Source organism: Culex pipiens, chromosome 1, assembly GCF_016801865.2.
Source record: "Culex pipiens pallens isolate TS chromosome 1, TS_CPP_V2, whole genome shotgun sequence".
Lineage (NCBI taxonomy): Eukaryota > Metazoa > Arthropoda > Insecta > Diptera > Culicidae > Culex > Culex pipiens.
This window is the reverse complement of record NC_068937.1, coordinates 105,836,047-105,859,339: the sequence shown is the minus strand read 5'-3', so window position 1 is coordinate 105,859,339 and position 23,293 is coordinate 105,836,047. Positions and strand designations below refer to the sequence as shown.

At 38.0% G+C, this 23,293-nt stretch overlaps 1 protein-coding gene across 1 annotated transcript in view; it reads left to right on the top strand.

Annotated features, from left to right (window-relative positions):
* LOC120426702 (transcription factor cwo) overlaps positions 1–23,293 on the top strand; it is a 35,776-nt gene that overhangs the window by 9,632 nt on the left and 2,851 nt on the right. The window contains exons 2-3 of the mRNA XM_039591482.2: positions 15,843–15,963; positions 22,946–23,279. Coding sequence (XP_039447416.1) covers positions 15,843–15,963; positions 22,946–23,279 — 455 coding nt within the window. The remainder of the gene's footprint in view (positions 1–15,842; positions 15,964–22,945; positions 23,280–23,293) is intronic.

The following is a 23,293-nucleotide window of genomic DNA, read 5'->3' as shown; positions in this document are numbered from 1 at the left end:
TCACACTTATCCTGCGGTATCGCTTAGCGAGCGGCTCGAGCACGAGTTCAACTTGTGAGTCGGGAGTTGACTCGTCTTTGTCGTCATCCAGGCTGATGATTTTGATAGCAAGACGAAGAAGCAGTAAAAAAATCTTCAAGTCATGTGACTAACCAGACAGACTAGTCTCTCTCTCGCTGTCCAGGAAATGTGCCGTGCGATTGGCGATGGTTCTCGAAAGATTCGATTTCGAACAGAACAACTCAGAAAGTCAGAGCCAGTTCAATTTTATACAGGTGACTGGAAAATTCCACCATGTAAACAGCGTGTGAACTGGATGTTGATGAGCGAATAAATTAAGACCTGTGGGCCTGTATTAACTCAAAGGGATCATTGTTTAATGACCACGTTCGGCGGGATTGAACTGGCTTAAGCCAGTTTAATCTTTAAGTGTTTGTCAGTTTTGGTCGATTAAGAAAATCGTCAAATTTCACAGATTGAAAGATTATCCTTCATTAATATTTCATTCCTCGATTTTCCAAAAATATAGAACTTTTCACAAACATTCTTTAAAAGATAGGAATACACGTGCTGATTAACACGAAAGCCCTAACAATTTGAGAAAACCCAATAAATAAAGCGATTCACGCCGTCCTTTACGCGATGATGACTCATAATTTCGCTGGAAACAGTGTTCAATCATGCATGTTTTCACTCACGTGTTCACCCGAGGGAACGCTCTGCTAGAGTTTTTCTCATTGTTTGCGATTAGCGTTTGGTAGAATTAGTTCGATTAGCATGATTAAGGCATCGCTTGGTGGCTGGACAAATTTCACGTTTGAAATAAAAACATTGAAAAAAAAATTCATCATAAAAATATGTTTAGCAAGTTGCCTACTAACTTTAAAATAACTATTTTTTTAATCAATTACTTTTTGGATTTTAAGTCGAATTTTAAAATGTTGATGAGCTCTGCGATGGGAAATGGCTTTAGTTAAATTAGTTTTTAATTTTAAAAGCCTTAAAACATTAACTCTAAAATCTCCTAAAATCAAAGAAAAATCTAATCAAAAATTAAGTGGTAAAGGATTAACTAAAATCTGTCCAAAAATCACACAATTTTGAGACCATGCCGGTTTCCGCTTACGTATTTTCCGCAAAATAGCACCACCTCCGTTTGGAATTCACCGAACGAACGGTATACGCAGCGCGACCTTTCATAGCGGAACTCAACCGCACGTCATTTGCTGCGAATGTCACGCGCGCGTACACACCTTTTTCACTATACCTACCTACCGCTCTCAGGCAACAACTCCGTTTGATCACCTTGACTTCTTAACGGGCTCGCGCGATCAGTTGACCATATTCAGCGATTGCTCGTAGTGCTGGTGGTGGATTCTGGGGAGCCTGCGTGAGGGAGGTGCAGTTGGTTGTAGAACAGTTCCATCGAATCATAAGGGGCCTCCAGCGGGGTCTAGTAGTCATATTTGGTAGCACTACGGAGACAAAGCACACGGGCACTCTAACTGGTTAGCCCGCGCGACAAGCCCACCAGAAACTGCTCAGAAACCTGCTCCTGAGAGCACGTCAACCACGGAACGTTCGGTCGTTGGACATTCTGCGAGGAGAAGGGCTCCACCGCAAGATCACGCGGTCGGATCAATAAATCAAAACGAGCCCGAGGGGCACGACGAGGGTAGCGGTGGTGGTCTCTCCGAACAAAGAACGTGGCGCAAGAACTCTCAATTTCCGCGTTGCCATTTCAGGAGAAGGGTTTTACGGAGCCGGTTCTTGCTTGTTTTGCTTGCTTGCTGGCTTGTAGAAGGTGGATTATATTCACCGTCCGTTGGCGAGCTTGCGGTGTACTCGGAATAAATTAAATTGTGAATTGCGAACACGTGTTTGAGCGATTCGTAGGCTACCCTCGCGTAGCAGCCTGAGCGAGCTTTCGAGACACGTGTTCGAGGGCGTGGGATGGCTGTAATCGTGCGCGATTGGGAGATTAGCGCATTCCTCCCAAGTAACATTTTTAAACCAACTAGCCACCACCAAGTTTTATTAAGGGTTTATTGTAGCATCTTGATTGCCTAATAGTTTTATTTGGGCATTCACCGCAACAAACAAGCAAGAGCTAATTAATAGGTTCTAACAGGGTTTTATGCCTCGGACATAAAACCGGGTGGAAATAAAAGCCGACTGGCTTTCAATAAGGTTTTATGAAAGTTTTAACAGAGGCTTGAAAACCAGATGGCAATGCCATGCCAAACGGTTTTATCGCATGCTTTGTTAAAACCTAGGGTGTTGTAGCTGTCAAGTGCCTTTAGGCATGTAAAAAGCTCACTTAAAACCATAAGCTCCTTAAAGAGCATTTATCGCGGCCAAATAGCAGTGCATAAATATGGCGCTAGACGCGTGCTCTGATTGAATATGATTGACCGCCATCTTGATTGAAAAAATAGAAAACTGAAAAATTTGATTTAAATTTGATGAAAACATACATTTATGCTGAATTTCTGGTATGATTTATATAGCGATAGATGTTTAAAAATATTTTGAACATTTTTTTCAAAGAATTGCAATAAAATATTTTTTAACATTAAACACTATGATTACAAAATATTGATTTTTGATGAAGCGAGTTGAATTTTTTGGCTCTATCTCCCCTACATTTATCAATAAAATTTCAACCGCAGCTGAATTTGAGCCATCAATTGTGAGAAATAAGCTTTCAAATTATTTGGATTACCTCTAATATCTATTATTTATCATCGCCATTTTTGACAACCATCTCCATAATTTCTTTTGGCAAGACGAAGACTTATTTTTTGCCAAAATAAAACCTATTTGGCATAAGACGTTTAAAGACGTATGAAATGTCATTTTTCCATAACTCCTGACTAGGTTTTAACAAAGGTTTTATCAAGGCTTTGAGGATGTTGTTAGGATTCAGTTGTAAAGCCTTAAACTCCTATGTAGGTTTTATAAATAGGCCGTAACAACCTTTTGCGGAGGTCCTTTTGGGTTTTAAGTGGGGTTTATCAAGGTTCTGGGGAGTTTGTTACGACTAAGGGGTTTTAATGTTGGTTTTGGCTGATAGGTTTTATAGCGGTTGTGACAGCTTTGATAAAGCCTAAAATGTTACTTGGGCTGCCAACTATGATCTGTTAGAAAAGAAACAGGTAAAAAGCCGGTTCAACTACACTCTACGGTAGAACGCTACTAGTTTGACTTTCGTTAACGATTGCCATATTCAGCTGCAAGTCAGACCAGACGCCATCGCACCTCTGCTCGAAATTCCAGTGCACAACCAGCAATTGACACAAACACACCCACCGTCGTTGTCGTCGTCGGCAGCTACCGAACACCAACCGTCCACTGAACCGTAGTCTGCGCCGCCGTATTAGTATACAGCTTCATTACGGAAGGCTGGTCCGCAATAATGATGATGATGATGCGTTGGTCGCTGGTTCTGAACACAGGAACCCGTGGTCAAACCGGCACGACAGTTTCACAATTAACGTGATTGGACTGCTTTATCGACCCGCGTTTAACGGACGGTCAGCAACAATCGCGACGCAGTAGGCGGTATCGTCGCGTCGTACACCTCCTCTGCTCTAGAGTTTCTTTTGTTTTGCGGATCAATCAATCCGGTCACGTACACGGTGCTATAAACGGGAAGATCGTGACGGACGGCCAAATCGAGTTATTTATTGGATTTCAATCGATTATTCCGCGAACCAGGATGACCGACCACCCCCGATGGTGGTGGGATTCCGGGTGATGGCTGTGTGAAATTGTGGACACGCGTGAGTGGACTAAAGTTGGGATGATTTTATTCGATTCGTAATTAATGGAAGAACATCGAAAACTTGTTGAAAAACATTGTCGCTTCACGGGACCATCCATATACCACGTGGACACTTTTTTGGAAATCTCAACACCCCACCCCCCCCCCCCTCGTGAACAATTGTCCATACAAAAAAAAAACTTTTTTGTATGGATCGTGGACAATCGCCATACCCCCCCCCCCCATAAAGTGTCCACGTGGTTTAATGATGGTCCCCACACATAGTTAAATGAAATTGATGTGAATATTCAATTGAATTTGTTATCTTGTTGTGATTTATTAACATTTGTAGTGCGCCATTGCATAAGAATTCATTTAAACAACACAAACGTTAGAACGGCCAGGCCTACTGCGTAAAGTTTCCGCAGAGATGATTCGTTGAAGTGGGTAGAGTTTGAACATGGAGTGTTCATAAAACAACACAATAGGCTCCTAAAGCCCTATGTCAATTTTTATGTGCAACGATTAAAAAACACGCTTAAAAACCATTTCTGATCACTTTTTTTATATAATTACAATTGGGGCCATCCATAAACCACTCGGACTTTTTCAGAAAAACAAGCTTTTCAAGATCAATTGATTAATCCTTAGTTTGATGTTGTTTCAAAAAGTTTGGAATAAATGATATTCTTTTACTAACTTGCTTCTCGGTCGTATTTCAAAAGGTTTTAATCAATCAATCTATAAAAAGAATGCAACACCTTCCAAATATGATTCCGCGGATCCGCATACTCCGCGGTTGTTGTCGTATACACCCTTTCGAGAGCCAAAAATTCCCACAACAGTCTCAGGAACATATTAAAAAAAATGCAGCTAAAAATAACTCGCCGCCGCCAATTATCCGTTCTCTCTCTTCTTTTCCGTCCATCCTGGGCAGCCCCAAAACTTGATTCAAGTTTTTTTGAGGCTTGTTTTTTTTCGTCCTGGCCAACTTGACTGCAAACCAAAACAAAGGAAACACAACCCACTGTCGCTTATCCGGGACTTTGGTATTACCGACTTGTGTAAAAAGCTGCGTCATTCTGAGTTTTGATTTCAATATTATTTTTAGAAACTTTTTATATTTTATCATTTTGAATTATAAAACATTCATCGACTCGTTTTCGAATGCAGTTGTTGCCAACGATGACGACAAAGGAGAGGACGAATTTAGCAACCGGCAAACACGTTTCGCTGCACGGTTCGGTCAAACTGGCCGACTCGTGATATAATTTAAATTTTAAATTACAACTGTCTTTAATTGATTTCCTTATTCCACATGCTGCTGCTGTTGACGACGACTATATGGCATCAGCAATCGGCTGAGCTGCTGGAGAACAACTCCCAGACCGTTTTGCAGGGTGCATGGAGATATTTCGTTTGGCATAAAGTTGGTTGACATGCTGATGGGTAAACTCAATTATACATTGAACTATGCGACAATTGAAAAATTTGAATATTCTATTGAAAGAAAATGGAGATATTATGTCATCTCTATGCCACGCAGCCCAGTGGTAACGCTTCCGCCTCGTAAGCGGTAGATCGGGGTTTAAATCCTGGCTCGGACCAATACAACTGGTGATCTTTTCCCTTCTGGATTCGATTGCTTAGTAAAGGGACCTTATCAAGACACCTTAGGAAGACAACCTATGGAATGTTAACATTAACCTTAACATGTTAACATTAAGTTGATTTGTAAACTGTCACTGAATCTGCTTTGTAAATGCCGGCCCCGATACTCTTCACGGGTGTTCCCCTCAGGAACAGGGAAAGATTTACTTTTTTTTGCTTACTATGCCAGAGAGCCGTTATGTCAAAAGGCGTTATATCAAGTAGAGAACAAAGTTTGCAGTCCTGTTTGCCACCGCCAAACGGTTTATCGCTTCCAGGAGAGGGTTCACAGATAACAGATAAAACTCTTCGTAAATTTTTACCTACAAATTTTAACAGAAAAGATCTGCTTTCATATTTCAACATTAACTTTTTTAAATTTCCATTCTAGATATCTTTGAGCAAATCTATGACAACTACTTCCAGTGACGAACATTCCGTCACGATCACGGCAAGTCAAAGTGCGATCGTCAACACCATTATTAGATGGATATTGAGCTTAGCCACGCTAGTCACACCACCGACTGGTGTGGCGAGCAAAGTGTAAACAAAATTCCACTTATTAAGTTGTCCCCCTGGTCCCCATGATGCCAAACTTGCATGTCAACAGCAGCAGCAGTGTGGAGTTGTAATTGTGAATGAAGTTGCGACAGTTGGTGATTTTTTTGCATTGTTTGAAAGTTTTATTTACTATGCGAATGATTGGATTCTTCGTCTTGGAAATATTTTTCTTGGAAGATTAAGTTTGAGTAACATAGAAACTAAGAATTTTAAACAAAATACATTACTTTGAAAATCTAATTCAAAAAATAACAAAGGGGAATGGTTTTTGGTCTTTTGTACATTAAAATGGGAAAATGTATGAATAAAAATAATTGCATAACCTTCCGTAAAAAGGAACAAAGGGGTTTTCAGAAGAAGAAAAAAATTAACTTAACTCGAACAGATAAGACAGATCCGGCTTCAAAAAAGCACATAAATATTACTTAAGTAGACATAACATTAGACAGGGTTGCCATATTTTTGATCTTTTTGACTCGTTTGGAAGGTCTTTTGATTATCTATCCAACGATTGGTCGGATGATTGATCTGGTTATAGTTTTCATACAGATAAATGAGATCCGGCTTAAAAAAGTATGTAAATATCACTTCAAGTGGGTACACTATAAGACAGGGTTGCCAGAACTTCGATCTTTTGGGCTTGAAATGTCTATTGATTACCTATTTAACGATGGGTCGGACGATGGATTCGGACATGATTCACTTACAAATAACTGAGAGTCAGCTTCTGAAAAGCACATAAATATCACTTAAGTGGTCATTACTTGAGACAGGGTTGCCATATCTTCATTGTTTTGGACTTGTTTGAAAGGTCTTTTGATTACCTAACTAACGATATATAGCACGATGATTTTTGGTACGATTATCCCACATATGCGAAAACACATTTGTATAAGAACTTTTGAACTACACAGAAAAAAAAATGATGGTAATATTCATCAGGAAATGGTGACAGATTTTGTGGCTAAATAAATGATAAATTTTACCTTAGAAAATGATGAATTTTCATCAGTTTCTGATGAATATTCATCAGGTTCACATTTTTAAACATTTTTTGAGTAATATTACTCAAAAAATGAGTAATATTCAACCAACCAAATTTTCAACATTCCAAAATTCAACTTTTTTTTGCTGTGTACTTACCGAAACTTATTTTTTTAAGCTTGATCTGTGGGACCCTAAACTATGGCAAATGCAACCGGTTTGGCCTAAATCGGTTCAACCAGACACACAAACACACAAGACACACTGGCAGACAGACATTTGGATCCTAACATTTCAAAAGGGCACATAACTTTTGTAAACAAAAGAATATCCCTCCCACTCAAATGACAATTTACATAAAGTGTGAGAGGGGTACACTCTTGTTTTCAAAAGATATGTGCCCGTTATGAAAAGTTATGACACGATTTGTTCAGTTTTCGATTCTGAGTCGATAGGTATACGTGAAACGTGATATCGTCCCGCCCGTGTGGATCAATCGGACCGTGCACTGGACTCACAATCCAGAGGTCGCCGGTTCGAATCCCGCGGCGGGCGCTCTAAAATTCTTTGTGTAAATATGGGTATTCGGCGCCGTCGCTCCGTGCCATACTTTCATACACATTGGAGCCCAGGGCGACGAAGTCCTTGTAGATAAAAAGGAAGACACTAGTGGTTGGTACTAGCAATGGTGGCCGACAGCTATAAAGTCAACTTCGTTTAGGTATACGTGAAGGTGCGTCTACAACCTTTATGTTATAAGTTCATTTTTCGGGCAGGATTAGAGCCTTACCTCAGTGAGGAAGGCAAAACAAGTTGCTCATAGCGGCGCAAGGAACTTGGTTATTTGATTAAGTACCATGCGTCCTCATTAGTATGTAATGAGCTGGAGTTTTTTTATGTCCGATAAACACATTTTTTTTTGCTTTTTGGGTGTTTTTGAATAACCCTGACTCAAGGCGGTTTCAAAAACACCTAAAAAGCAAAAAAATTAAATGTTGTCTATTGGAAAACTCTTTACATATTTATTTTAATAACATAATTTGAACATTTTCAGTAGTTTTTGCTAATATTTCAATAACTTTAACTTATTCTCTTGCGCTGCAACGCTCGATCCATATCAAACATCAACGGTGCAACTGTCACCCGGCCGAGTTTAAATTAGTCAAATGCATTAACTGCTGCAGCCGATGCCGTTGCTGTGCTGACCCTGGAGTTCACACAAATGGTCACGTGTTTGCAGTGACCCATTTTAAACGCAAACTGATGCTTGCGTTATGCACATCTGCTGGGTTGTTTTCTCTCACAGTCTGATGGAAACACGCCTCTACAAAGTATGTGTGTGTGTGATTGTGCTCACTTTTTGTGAGTGACACCATCGTGGCACAGCATTTGTTGGATCTAGAGTACGTGATAATGTAGAGGTTATGTTAACGGACCAAAGATGACACACACGTTTGTACGTAAAGTTGAAGGTTGAGCTTCGCGGTGAAAATGTGACCTGGATCGGCAGAATCACGTACCGGATTTGGTTCGATACAATCATAATGCTGCGTGAGTGCTTTTCCGTGCTTAGATAATATTTTTAAAAACTGTATGAATTTAGGATTAGATTTATCTACACAAAAAATTAAATTGATATATCTACACATACATGTTTGGAATTGCGATTCTTATTCTAAAAAGCTCACTTTTATGGTTTAAAGAATGTTTTATGTGGTTAGGAAACCGTTATCACTTTATCTGGTAATTAGTTTAAAAACGCTGAGAACCCCGACTAATCTGCTTGTTTGCCTTAAGTGGTGAAACATGCGTGTTTAACATTAAACCGTTTTCCATTCCCAGCCAAATGCAATCTGTTGCAATTAGCAAACGGCAATGTTCTCACCGCGTTTTCCATTGTAGGCTGTGCGACGTGGACCCCCAAACGAACATTTCAACAGCAAAAAGCTCTCGCATGTGGTTACCAATTCATCTTTGGTGCTTGTGTGTGCGCAAAAGAGCAAAAAGCACAAATTTGCACACATGATTTTCCTGCATGCATTTTTGCTCGTCGACACACGGTCAAAAAGAACAGTTACACAGTTTTTTTTTCGCGCTCTTTTTGTCGATTTTCTGCCATACTTTTTATTCATGTTTATTTCAGCAATGGTATCAGATATCACGCGGGGGTCCGCCAAACTGCCCCGCGATGCAATAATAAAAATCTCTTTGTGAGCTTATAATGTGTACACACAAACACACACACACACTCATGAATGCATGCATGCATTATGGCCGATTGGCATAAATTTATACAATTAAAGTATGGCGCATGTTATAAAACGTGGGTTTTAAAAATAGATTTATTGGTGCGCTTTTGCTGCAGCAACGCCACATTCGGTGGACTATGCAGTTGTGGGGGAGGAGTAATGAGAAAAACGGTATTGAATTAGGATTGTTTTCTTCCATCTGAATTCCATATTTCAAAAGTTCTAGGATCCTGATAATTTGAAGCAAGAAAAAACGAACATAAATCTCTTACAAGTTTGTTCACTCAACAATGCAACGATCAAATTGAATAATTGCAAATTCATCAATGTGGTTTTTTTTATCCAACAATAAGAGGAAAGCCTCTTTTGCTTGACAGGATAAGGATTCGGAGTTATTGTCAAACCAAACAACCCACCTAGCTGTCAAAATTAAATGATTGTTAAAAAAGCTCAAATTTGATGTTAAAAGCACACAGGAAAAAAATTATGGTAATATTACATCTTGGAAGGGGTAAATTTTTTATGTCAGAAAAAATGTGTAATTTTACCTCGGGACTATCCATAAACCACGTGGACACTTTTTTGGGAATCTCAACCCCCCCCCCCCCTTCGTGGACAATTGTCCATACAAAAAAAAACTTTTTTGTATGGAGCGTGGACAATCGCTTACCCCCCCCCCCCCCCTAAAGTGTCCACGTGGTTTATGGATGGTCCCCTCTGAAAATGTGTAATTTTACCACTTTTCTGTTGTCACTTTTCCAGTCTGAATACAGGTAAAATTACATCATAAAAGAGGTAATATTCAACCTTCAAAAATTACAACTTCCAAATTTACACAAAATTTTACTGTTCAAGATAATGAAAAAAAAAATTGTTAGTGATTCGATTATTCGAAGTCCCATAGAAATCTTAGGATAATCGAGGCTTATTATAATCCAGTTTGGACTGTACTCAATCTTCCTCAAGTCATTGAATGGTTACATTTAGATTGCCTGTTTTAAAATAAACTTTATTTTTTTCACATCAACCACACAGCTAAAAAAGTAGTAATCCAGCTGCGTGTAAAATAAATATTGCATTATTTTATGCAATTTTATGTGATTTTACACCCTGAAATATGTAGCCCATCAGTATGGGAAACCTACTTGACCGAAATGTCAAGCTCATATATGCGTTTATCCTTTCCAATTTTCATCGGTCTGATGGCCGAGTGGGTTAAGGCGCCAGTCCTTGCTGTTGGTGCTGGTTTGAATCCCGTCGGTTGCACCTTTTTTTGTGTTTGCAAAAAATATACATGCAGTGTGTAATATTAAGTGTTTATGTTGACAAAGGTGATGTGCATACTTTTGCAAAAATACTGGATACGCATGTGAAAGTTCGTCGTGATAGCTAGCTATCTTAATGCACGTGCATTTTTGGGCTAAAATGAGCTAAGGGATAGTTTGACTTCGAGCGATGACATCTTTTTGTTGTGATTCAAATATGAAAACTTAAATAAAAAAAAAACTATATTCCTGATTTAAAGCCCAATTTTCAAAACAAAATTCGTTAAAAGTATAACAAAATGCACAAATTACATTACTTCAGCTTAAAACTGTCACAAATTAAAAAATATCTGTGAATTAATGAAAATGTATAGTACTTTCTAAAGTTTCATGTTTTTCCAATATGTGGTACCAAAATTCAAAACCTGTAAAAAAATGCCCTTATTTTAATAAAAATGCATAAAAAAACTTTATACAGTGTATCATGAATTGTTTACAACCAATAAAAATTAAATTTTTAGTAGAGGGACACGGGAAACCCATACTTTTTGTGGGATTTTCAAAGGATTTTTAATGTTTATTGTTTTTTTATGAAACGTGATTACTGACCTTTTTTAAACTATGCTTGTCGTCATTTTGGCTGTCGAAATTTTGTCACATAAGTAGATGGAAACGCATTATGATTATACAATTTGAATCATGGGAACTGTTCTTTTCAAAATTCATGCAATCAATTTTCAATATAACAAATGTAAGGTCGAATTAGATAGGAGTGAATCAAATTTATGGAAACTAATTTGAATAACTACCTTATGCATTCAGAACATCTGGCATTCCCATAATTTTGGCATAAAACATACAAAAAATCACAGCTAAACATTTTTCTGACCAGAACAAAAAAAAAATCTAGACAAAACCTTTTCCGAAGCACGACCACCTGTTGCTTTTTTGGCTTGGCTGCTTGGCTTAGGTGTCACTCAATTGCAAAGCCCGCGCAAGATCGATGAGCCGGTTTACCTCTCCGTACTCGTGCAGATACCTACTGCTTCTCTACAACGTCTACTACCAGCTCTCTGAGTGAACCGTTCTTTTCGCAATACGACTTGGCAAGCATTCCGGAAAAAAAACACACACAACGCGCGCAAAGTGTCGGTAATAAAAAAAAAATGTAGGGTGGACGGTGCTATTGTTGACACTTTTTTTAATTTGATCAAATATAAAATAGAATTTGAAAATGCAAAAAAAAGCTCACAAAAAGCTTAGGAAAAATCAAAATTTGCTATATCAACCCTTAAAAAACTGGTCACACCCGCGGCAGCAGAAGCAGAAGGGGCAGGTCTGGTTCTGCATGTTTCTGATGCTTCTTTTCTCATAACACCGACCGCATCGCGTAAAATCAGGATGACGGCATCGGTGGTAAGTATCTTCGCTTACTATTTTTGCATTCGCCTGCCTGTCCCGCCTCTCTGTCAATAAACTTTAGAAGGTCTTTGTTACGGTATACTTAGGTACGTGTGAGCCGGTTTATTGGCCAGTCACCATAAGAACGTGTAATGTTGTGGTTTTTGGGAATATTATTTTAAAAACTTTTTGTAATAGTTTTTTTTTGTATGATCGAAATTCAGCCAGATTTTGTCAAAACCTGCAAAAAATTGCCGATTTTAGTGATTCACTCTCCTCACAGAGTGTTTCTGTTAGACTCTGACTAACTTTCATTGTATAACAACCCCAGAACACTTCCTGAAAAATAAAAATGTTTTCTGTTGAAGGTGAGAGTTATAACAAGTGAGTCTGCCGGTGTGTTAACACTGTGTACAGCTTTTGCTTAGCTTGTTTATTTGTTTGTTTGTTTGCATGAACTCAACGACGACGTGAGCGTGAAAGGTCACACACGTGACGGTAACTGGGTGTGAAAATAGCACCGTACACACTCCATCAACGAAAGCACAAATTTGTTAGCACCTCTCTAGACGCGGTTGAGAGGCCGATTTATTTTTAAGGAAACGCTCGCGTGGATGAGTCATACCTCTGCTCTCAGCACTTTAGTAGAGAATAGGTCCAGTAACCCTATATTGAACATAGTACCCAATTTAGACCCTAGCGGTAAAATCGGTAGTTGGCTCCTCCAATCAAAACGATTATTTATGATTACAAAATCGATGTCCAAAACAAATCCAAAATCTATTTCAGTTCGCTTCAAGTTTATGCTAAAAAAAAAGTCAAAAACTTTTTTGATAACCTTTTTTTTTTGGTAGAGCCAAAATAAGGACGTCTACCCTACAATTAATAGGGCTGATCGTTAAACTCAGATTATTTCTGACGTTTTTGTTTTATTGAACCTGAAAGAGAGACTTTTACTATTTAAACATTTGAACACTCATCTAAAAAAAATATTCGCTTCAATTCATCCCAAAGAACATCAAAATTCCTCCACGTGTTTCATCTTTTTCTAATTGCTAAAAATAACACTCTTTATTTACGTTTCGCTGTGTTTAGAGCTTTTTTCCGCATTATAACCCCACGTACCATCGCATCTCATCTCATCAACTCCCTGCAAGCGATATTCAAACAAGTTTGTCAGCTACTTTTCGACCGCTGAGAACAGGCACGTTTAGAAGATGTTTTCATGAGATGGCGATTTTTGGCTAAAATCGATAGTCACCGGGGTGCGCGATCACGAGGGCTCATTCCTGTTAGCATAATACATTATCACAACGCGCCGTAATGTTAATTTTATTAACACAGACCGCTTCGAGATCAAATTTCAACAAATCTCCATTCGTGTAAAATATATCGGCAAAACGTGACCAAGTGGGGGTCATTTTTAAGAGAAACAGTTTATTTCTGTTCCCGGGTTGTGACGTCAATGGACCGGGTTCCAGAACCGGCCTGAACGTCGTCGTCGTGATTCAAGTCAGTCTCTTTCTGTATTCATCAAGTGAACCGCTAAAGTGCCAGCAGCTCGACCGCCTCGTGACTGATTGCAAATTAATTCTATTACCACTTGGAGCTTGCGAGGGATAGCTGATAGTTACAAGGGAAGGGTAACGAGGTGAAGTATAATTGTAAAATAAATAGCTGTAAATTAAATGGAAGTACACGTTATGGCGCTTACAGCTTCCATGCAAAATGAATGCATCCTATTTAAAGTGCAAGAATGTTTAGAGAGAAGATGTTATCTAGAAATACGTTATTAGTCGATTATATGGACAAGTTTAAACTGTTAAGGAATCTGTGAAAACAGTTTTGACAGACTAACCTTATTTATTATACCTGAACATTTCAGAATACGGATAATTTACTATTTAGACTTTAAATTTTCGAACTTCAAAATTTTAAACTTTTCCGCCTCTTATGCTACAAGCAATCAAAACACAATTTTAAATATAAATGTAATACTTGTTATCAATACAAAATGTTTTATTTAAACTTTTCAGGCCACAAATAAACTTCTTCAAATTTTGGCAATGCTTTGTGTCCCGATTAGAATGAAACTTTTAAGCGTTTGTTTGAGATGAATCCATTTCAAATATGAGCCTTCCACGACAAAGGAAAGTAGGGCGAAACGGGCAATTCGAGGTCCGAGAAATACAAAAAATTATAACGTTGTTTGCATTTTCGTAAAACTTTATGGAATTTTGCCGATATTACCTGTTTTATATTTCAAGCTTGTTTCAAGCTATTAATCGATGTTTTACTTATAAGTAACTATAGTAACTATAAAACTATAGTTTTTTTTTTGTTTTTTAATTTGATATAAAATTAAAATAACAAACGAATGATAAAGTCAATCAAACCTCTAGTGGAATTTTACAAATCTCACTGCTTCAGAACCAGTATCATCTACTTCACTGCAGCAAGGCCATGGAAACATGGAAACTTCCACCAAATTCAATTGATGACATGGAGTACGACAAGTCCGAGATTATCTTCGAACATCACTCGAAAACACTACAGCACTGGCGGGTGAAACGTGTTTTTCAAAAACGTGGCCTCTCGAGGTCCCAAATTTGTCAGCAACCGGATGGTCCCCGTGCCCGTTTTTCAAGCTGGTTCAATGCAAACAGCAAGTTTTATAAAAATCACTTTTCCCGATTATTCAAAAAAATGTTTGATTATGCATTCCACCTCGAATTTCAATACCGTTGACTGCTGATTTCAAAGTATTTCATGCATACACGTGCCGCCTGATTGTGAGTCCAAATTACGCAAACAGCAGAGGAGCCAATTTGCAACAGAGGCATGTGACCTGATTCGTGTTTCACCAGCGCCAGCGCCACAAACTCAAGCTGGACCTCCTCCAGAGAGGACACATGATTATTTAGAGATGTCTAGACTTGTTCTCTTTTCTCAAACACGATTGCTCCACGGCTGAAACAAGAATTACCAAGTTCATTTGGAACTGAAAGTGAGGACACCATACCATTCCTGTCCAGACAAGACCAACCGGATTGATTCTAGCTTTTTGCACCGGAATCGTCCGAGAAAATCGCAAGTCACGCAGCATCGGGCGGTCACCATAGGGGCGCTCCTGCCCAGAATCGTGACATCCGACCGCCACCAGCATGTGACCAGACTTTGATTTGAATTCAAAATCTGTTTACTCTCCGCGCCGGGATGTGTGGGGCGGTCACGTGGCACTCAGACGGGGTTGTTCGATGGATGCGACCGGGAAACGTTCCTCGGCGTCCTTAAACATAGATTAGAATTGATTGTCAATCCAGATTTATGGTAATCAACTGTTTGAATTCATCTGCATTAGACCAAATAGTTCACCGAACCCTGGAAACCTTGGAATTGCATCATTTAATGTTGCACAGAGCCGATTTTTTATTGACAGGATTTTTTAAACTTTTTTTTAAACAGTAGGCGACGCGAAACCACACAAGTTGCAGTCCATTTTACCACCCCCCAAACAATCTGGCTCTACAGATGCATGGCCTACTATTCTTAGCGAAACACGTGTACCACCCCCCTAGCATCGCATACTTCAACGGTTGTTGACCAACCGAACGTGCTGGTTCGGAATCGCAGTAGCAGTTGCCATGGGGTCATCATATTTTACTCTCAGTTGGGGGGCTTGCTACGAATGAGAAATTGAAGGTGGCTGAATTCTGTGCCAATCAGAGTTGAAGCTTGTTCTATTGCTGAAAATTGTTGGTTTGTGGAAGCACTCGTGCAACTAGGAACTTTTAAAAAAAATGAATTTCACTAGTTTTAAGACAATACAAATTCATGTGAAAAGATTTCAAAACCATTCCAGACGATTTTAAAACTTTTGACATTTTGAACAACCGCACTGCTCACTTTAACCAATAGCAACCGAAACCATGCTGATGTGTGTCTTTCTCTCTTCTTCCTCAACAGTGAAGCATCCGTGCCCGGATATTCGTACTGTAACGAGCAACTAAATTTCTCCACAACCAACACCAACTACAGCGAGGATGACGCCGACTTTGCGCCCGGCCGGCGAGGAAAAACATCCAGGGTAAGGCATTTTGGACTATGGATTGCATGCAAATAACCTACTAAGTTGGAGAAGCATGAGGGGCCTAAAGACCTGTGTAATAATTTTTTTTTGCTAAAAATAATTTTTTATCACCTTTTTTCATTTCAATAAAAAAAAAATAGAAATTGACAAGAAGACGATGGATCAACTATGGTATTTTTTTTCTTCTTTTTTTCTAAATAATGCAAAAAACATTGCGCGTTGTGAACAATCAAGCAATTAATAGAACCTAATAAATCGTAAACAAATTTCCCTTCACACTACGGTTGTTGTTTACTTACTTGTTGACTTTATTGATAATCAAGCACTATGTGATCAATACATTTAAATTGAGTGATACATTCCAATGCACTCTCCAACTTCACTACACAATTTTTGCTTCTTAGTTTCTCTTGTTTCAAAAGCTTGTTGTGTTCCGTCTTTCAACAATGAAAAGACAACTGTAATTTCTTCGGCTACCCCTCACAGTAGAATTTCTGCCAAAGTAGGGGAAATTCTCGTATATTTGGCAGGTTAAGCACTCGCACGTAACTCCATCCAATTTGTTGTATTTCACTATTTAAACAACTCTAGAGTTTTATTTGATTAGGTCCTATAAACATATGAAAGACAATAGTTTATTGGTCCTTTTCAAAAAAAACTCTGGAACTTATTTTGCAAAACTTTCGATAGAAACTTGTTTGCTCACTTCTTATTGAGATATTTATTCACTCGATTTCAGTCGGAAACGCTTTTAATGAGCTGTAACTGAACGTCAAAGTGCTGATATGACAACATAAGAGGCATGCTGGAATTAGATGCTGTTCCCCTAGTAGAGAACTACGCTGAAAACAGCGAAAAATGTCGCTGGTTTATCAGCTGTCAGATTTTTTGCCAGTAATAAGCGAAATCAAACCAGCAGCATTAAGGGAGCGTTCTTTTATTACGTAACGCAGTAGAGGGGGGAGGGGGGGGTGTAGGCCGTGTTACGCTCCATACAATTTTTTTAAAATTTATATGGAAATTTTGTTACGAGGGGGGGAGGGGGTCCGTTTTTTTGCGTTACGTCATAAAAGAACGCTCCCTAAGTCACTGATTTTGATTCTGCACAGCAGCTTGTTTTAGCGAAAAACGCAGAATTTTTTTTTGTAGAATCAGCCTGTACGAGGTTTGTTCCAACAAAAAATTTGTTGAATATAATCAACGCCGATTTTGCGTTGAAACAAACCTTGATTTCTCAATTCCTCAAAAATCTTTTGTTGTTTTGAAAAAGTTGCTTTGACGTTTAGCGTTGATTCAACAAAAAATCTTGGTTTTCAAATCAACAAAATGTTTTGTTGATTCAAATATGCCTTATTTTTCTGCGTGTCCGCTGGTCTAGCGAAATTTTGGGCAAATATCAGCAAAAACCAAACCACGAAAATCTCTCTGCTGATTTGGTGATGGATCCCTTTCCGTGAAGTTTTTCCTCCGAAAAAATCACTTCACAAAAAATAATCATTTTCTTGCTATGAATCGTTAAACTAAAACATCATTCCAAAAATGTTCTAAAGAGGTCTGGGATTTCGTGTTCCAAGATGGAGACCAATATGGTGAGTATTCAACATTGAGAAAATGCTGAATAGCTGAACTTGATGTTAAGAGTAAAACAAAAAGATTTTATAATTGTTTGTCGTAATTTGGTTACCCGAAGTTCCTTTGAAACCTTTGGATAATACAACTTCATCCAACTCAGTAAACCTCGTTTTAATTTAAGAACCTTTGTGAAAAAAAACTTCTCTATGCAACTTGTTGCAAAAAGTACTATTTTGATTGGTACACTCTGAATAAAGATTTTAATATGTTTTCAAAATAAACATGGCCGACTAAAGGCCGACCAGAGAATTACACTATCTATGTTCTAAATGACGATTTTTCATAATATATGTTTTGACAAAGAAAGGCAAAATATTCACCGAATTAAGAAGTTTAAGGAGTACAGTCTAGACTCGATTATTCGAAGGCATCGGAAAAAATTTACTTCGGGTAATCGAAGCAAGAAAAGATTTTTGTTTTTTCGTTGTCTTATTTATGATTGTCGAGCTCGATTATGTCATGCTAACAGGCAATCAACCACTGAATGTGTGTAAAAAAAGGATCGCAGAACTCGAATTTGGTGTTGAAATCAAGAAAATGAAAAAAAGTTTTTTTTGTGATTCGATAATTTCAAGTTTTACACAAACCTTCGGATAATCGAACTTCGGATTTTTGAAACTTTGGATAATCTAGTCTGGACTGTATACTATTCTTAACAACTTGAAAGATCCAAAATATTGCCAGTGAAGCAAAATTCTTGAGTTTTTTTTAATAGGTCCTATAAACATATGAAACACAATAGCTTATAGGACCTTTTCAAAAAAATAAAACTCTAGAATTCACTTCTGAACAGAAAGTTCTATATAAATGTCTGAAGTTGACTAATAAAACGATTATTCGCCTGTAAATTTGTTGTAAAAAAATTGTTTGAAAAAATAAGCAAGGTCCTTCTGGCACATTTGTAAAAATAGTATTTACGCTAATAGATACATAAACATAACTTTCATAAATTTGGTTTTCTCTAGAAAAATTAACCTTTCAAACAATTCGCTACTCTAATTTCACCGCGCAATACAACTTCCGGGCCACGGGGATCACATGACATCATTGTGCCCGCTGGGTCATGCGTCACCAGTGCTTTTATTAGAACTGCGTATTTGTTATCAGCTCACACAAGTTCCCCGTCCGATAAACTTCCATTACCCATCCCTGCTCGCACGGTGAGTGTCACTTGTCTGCGTTCACGTGTGCCAAATGCCGCTGGCGGCGGGCAGCTGTTATCACCAACTTCGTCATCATATTTTCTTGAGCGGATTGACGTTTTGGTGCCCTTTCTCGTTGGGGATGGGTTGAAGCTTGAAAGCTGGTGGAACTTAAAATTTGCTTAAAGTCAATTATCAAAATTTAATTGTTGTTTTTCAGTTTGTTGAGCTGAGCAACCGCATGAAATATGACATGACGACGTTTGAAGTTGAAATACCATTTTGAATAACAATACTTGTACCGCGGTACAATCACAATTTCATGGGGAATCCCCACGTTTTGACATGATAAGAAGGTGCAAACGAAAGATAAGCGATTGTCACATAAGGTAAATTAATCTGACTTCTATTGTTGAAATAAGCCATGTTGCGTAAACTTTCTACATTATTAGAATTCTGAAAGCGCGATTCAGACAGATACTTTACAGTACCGTAAACCGGGGTGACATTCATAGGATTTTAATTTATTTTTGGAATAAGGGTAAGGGTTTTCTCAAGACTATTATTTTTTAAACATGTACTAGGGTAGACCACACAATGTCCATGCACTTTTTTGAAAAAAAATTCAATAGTGTTTCAAAAAATAGTTGCGTTAAAATTTCTTATTTTGAATACCGGGGTGACTTTGATAGTCATAGTTTTTGTTGATAAAATCAGGTTAAAGGTGTTCAAATTTTATATTTGCGTCGAATGTACCATCGCTAAGGTTGCTGAAATAGTTTTTAACAAAAAAAATCAATGTTTACATTTAGTTAACTAAGTTTGTAAGCTTTTTAACAAAATACATATAAATTTTAGGTAAAATTGATAAAAAGTCAGAATTTTGCCTGATTTTTTTTAAATTGTTTTGTTTATAAAATTATCGCTTCATATTGAATTTTAAACTGGATTCGAAGCACGAATCAAAAATTTTCACATTTAGTATTATGTTTCAAAAACACACCATTTTTATTATTTACTAACTTCGTTTACCTTCTCCTAGTGGAAAATTGTTTGAAGAATCCGAAAATGCATTCCGTTTTCCGATTTGAAATCATGTTCATTGAGAAAATCATGACACTTTGAGAATGTGAAAATAATCTCAAAGTGTCATGATTTTCTCAATGAACATGATTTCAATCGTTTTCTTAATTATAGTTAACTAACTTTTTCAACATTTCAAAATCACCCCAGCTATCAAAGTCACCCCGTTTTACGGTACTTTGCGTTTACTAGCATGTTAGTCAGCTGACTTCCAACGAATCAGTACAATGTTTGCATTTCTGGGAAAAATATTATTTTTCAAATTGAAAATCCTTATCAAAACGGTACTTTTGCCAATCCCAATACTTAACGGCCACTTGTGTGTAGGGGAAAGTGGGGCAAGTGTAACAAGCTAAGGAAATGTTCGTTAAAACCCATTAAAAACGTAAAAAAATCAGTCGGATTTTTTATAATCTTCTTATTTCAGGTCTTGACAAAGACTTTGATAGAACAATTTTTTTTAAATCACGTTTTTTCAATGTAAAAAAATGATTTTAAAATTTTTGATTTTCCGTCCGTTCTACTCAACTAGTGGGGCAAGACGAACAACCCGTTGGGGCAAGAGGAACAATGCATGAAACAATATGTTAATTTACTAACAATTGAACTGTAATCACTTAGACACATCAGATTTGAATGTATTTGAAACGTTTCATTCATTTTTAGATTAAATAATAATATTTTACTAAAAATTGATCGTTTTTACGAAAAAAATTAATGACTTAGATGATAAATAGTAAATTTTCATAATATCAATATATTTAGTATGGACAATTTTTTTAACAAATGTTTATCAGTTTTTACGTACTTTTATGTATTTATTTCCCAATAACATATGTTATTGCAGCAATTCGTATTTTTTCCATACTTAAAATCCATATGGTAAACTTGCCCCACCTGAACAAGACTTTTTATAAGCACTCAACAGAAATAACCAAAAGTTAAATCATACTTTATAATAAGTGCAAGTCATTGGTAGGGACACTGATCTAGGAAAAATGGCATTTTGATAAAATAAACTTAAAAAAGAAACAATAAGTCTTATTTTGGGCTTTCTAAATGTTATAAGAAAACGAAGGATTTAAAAAAACACTATTCAATCTTGTGTCCCGTGGCGTTTACGTCATTTTTGTGGTTATGTGATAGTAGAATTAACTAATTGCATTGCTAGTAATAATTCCTCATATTGGAAATATTGGAAATTTTAAGAATAACAATCATACGAGCGATTGTTCCTCTTGCGCCGTATGGTCGTCTTGCCCCACCTTCCCCAACCGAAAAAAAAACTCACAATCACAAATTATCGCACACTCACTCCCAACAACTTCCATGCACGAGTTGTCGAGACGGTTTGTAAATCGTGGCGATTCACAATCGCGCGCCAAATGTATAAAAAACGTGTGATAAGCGCGAGCCCTGTCTGTTTCCTCGCCACTCACCACTTGAATGTTTGTTAAACACTTGGACTATCACGCCTATCTCGCCTCAAGAGTCTAGCAGCTGATACGCGAAATGAAAAGTTGTTGTTGATAAGCTCAACTCAGTGGTGCTGCTGTGAACAGTGGCTACGTGGAATCATGTGATCAAATAATGCCCCGAGAATGTCTGCCGTTCCGGTAACGCCTGCCGCGGGAACTTTGGGCTGGTGGTAGCAAATGGAACAGACAAACAGGCAGGGCTGTTTTCGTCTGTTTAAATATAACGCTGTCTCTCAGCGCCAGCGCAGTGAAATTGAACGTAAAAATTCTTCAAACAGGACGGTACAGGCTGGCTGATAACGAATACCGCAAACAGCCTGATAGGTCATTTCGATTCAACAGTCTGGTGACTTGCGTCTTGCGATCACGGAGTTTACGTGGCAATTCTGCTGCCTTTTTTAAATCTACAGTTCTTATGTTTTAAGTCAACACAGGTAAGCGAAGATTTGTATGTTATGTCCTATGATGCAACGCAATTTGTTGCAACCAGTTTTATTTTTGAAAGTTGAAAATTTAATGTTTGAATTTTCCCACTTTTTCTATGTAATTTTACCTCAATTTATCTAACCTAATCTAATTAAGGAACCCTAAATAGGGAGACTGATGGAAGTGAATTTGACGTATCCAAGTTTGACGTATCCAAACGAGCATTTGCCTTATTTACGCCCAGCAAAACATGGCAGTGTTGGCATGCTCAAAACATACGTTGCCAGACTTCTGGAAGAACTTGTTACGCCGAAATTGTTTCTTGTCAATATGATATTGTTTGTACAGTATTTACATTCGAACATCCCCGAAACGTATTACCCGCATAACAGCGGCCAGGCCTACTGCGTTGCAATAACCGCAGAGAGGATTCTGTGAACCTAACACTTCACAGTGTTCGGAATGGCAAAATTACGTGGAATAAATTGTTGACTCCTTTATTTGACGTCCCTAACGGTGCCTTCAGAAGAGTTCTAGATTTGTTTTTTTTTTTCAAAATGTCCTATAAGCTATTTTGTTTCATATGTTTATAGGACCTATTTAAAAAAAACTAGAGTTGTTGTACTTTATAAGATATTATCTCTTGAATTTAACCGAAATCTAACTTTGTTGGATGACGTTTTGGGGCTTTTATGTCTTCGGCAAACTTGTAGAGGAGAAAATTCCATAAAAGTTTGTCGATTTTACTAAATTTCTAGCTTTTAATCTAAACGAGAGCCACAAAGCACTGAAAGGGGATACTTTCAACTATATTCCTTAAGAATAACTCCGTGCTTTACGGTGTTTATATTTAGGTAAAAAATAGAGCAAAAAAAACTTTTTGCGATACCAAACATCGAAAATTTTCTAAAATTCAAGAGATGTTTAAACCAACCCATACATGCTTAAAATAATTTTAAACGCAGGGGAATGCATTTTAAATCAATTTCATCTGATTGCATTTAAATTTCCATTGAAATTTTGAAGTTTTTTGAAAAAATATTTTTTTTGCCCCCTGATTTTTCGGGTCAACTTTGAAGGGGGGGTGACAAAAACTTTCAATACAATTTGTACTAGCCTTATTTTCTTAAGATTATAGTGATGGAGACGCACGATACCCCACACATTCCACTCTGCCCCCTAATCTAACCAAAATTTTCCCTTCTCACCCCCCTCCAGCAAGACCCTTTATCACATCGAATAATAGAGAAGCGCCGGCGCGACCGGATGAACTCCTGCCTCGCCGACCTGTCCCGCCTGATCCCCCAGCAGTACATGCGCAAGGGCCGTGGCCGCGTGGAAAAGACGGAAATCATCGAGATGGCCATCCGGCACCTGAAGAACCTGCAGAACCAGGAGTGTCTGCGGGAGTCTTCGTGCGCCGAGCAGTACCGGATCGGCTACAACGAGTGTCTCACCGAGGCGGCCAAGTTCATACTGCGCGAGCGTGGCGAGGAGACGTGCTACCGGATGGTGACGCACCTTAAGGAGCACTGCAGCGAGCTCATGAAGGGTGAGTTTTGGGCT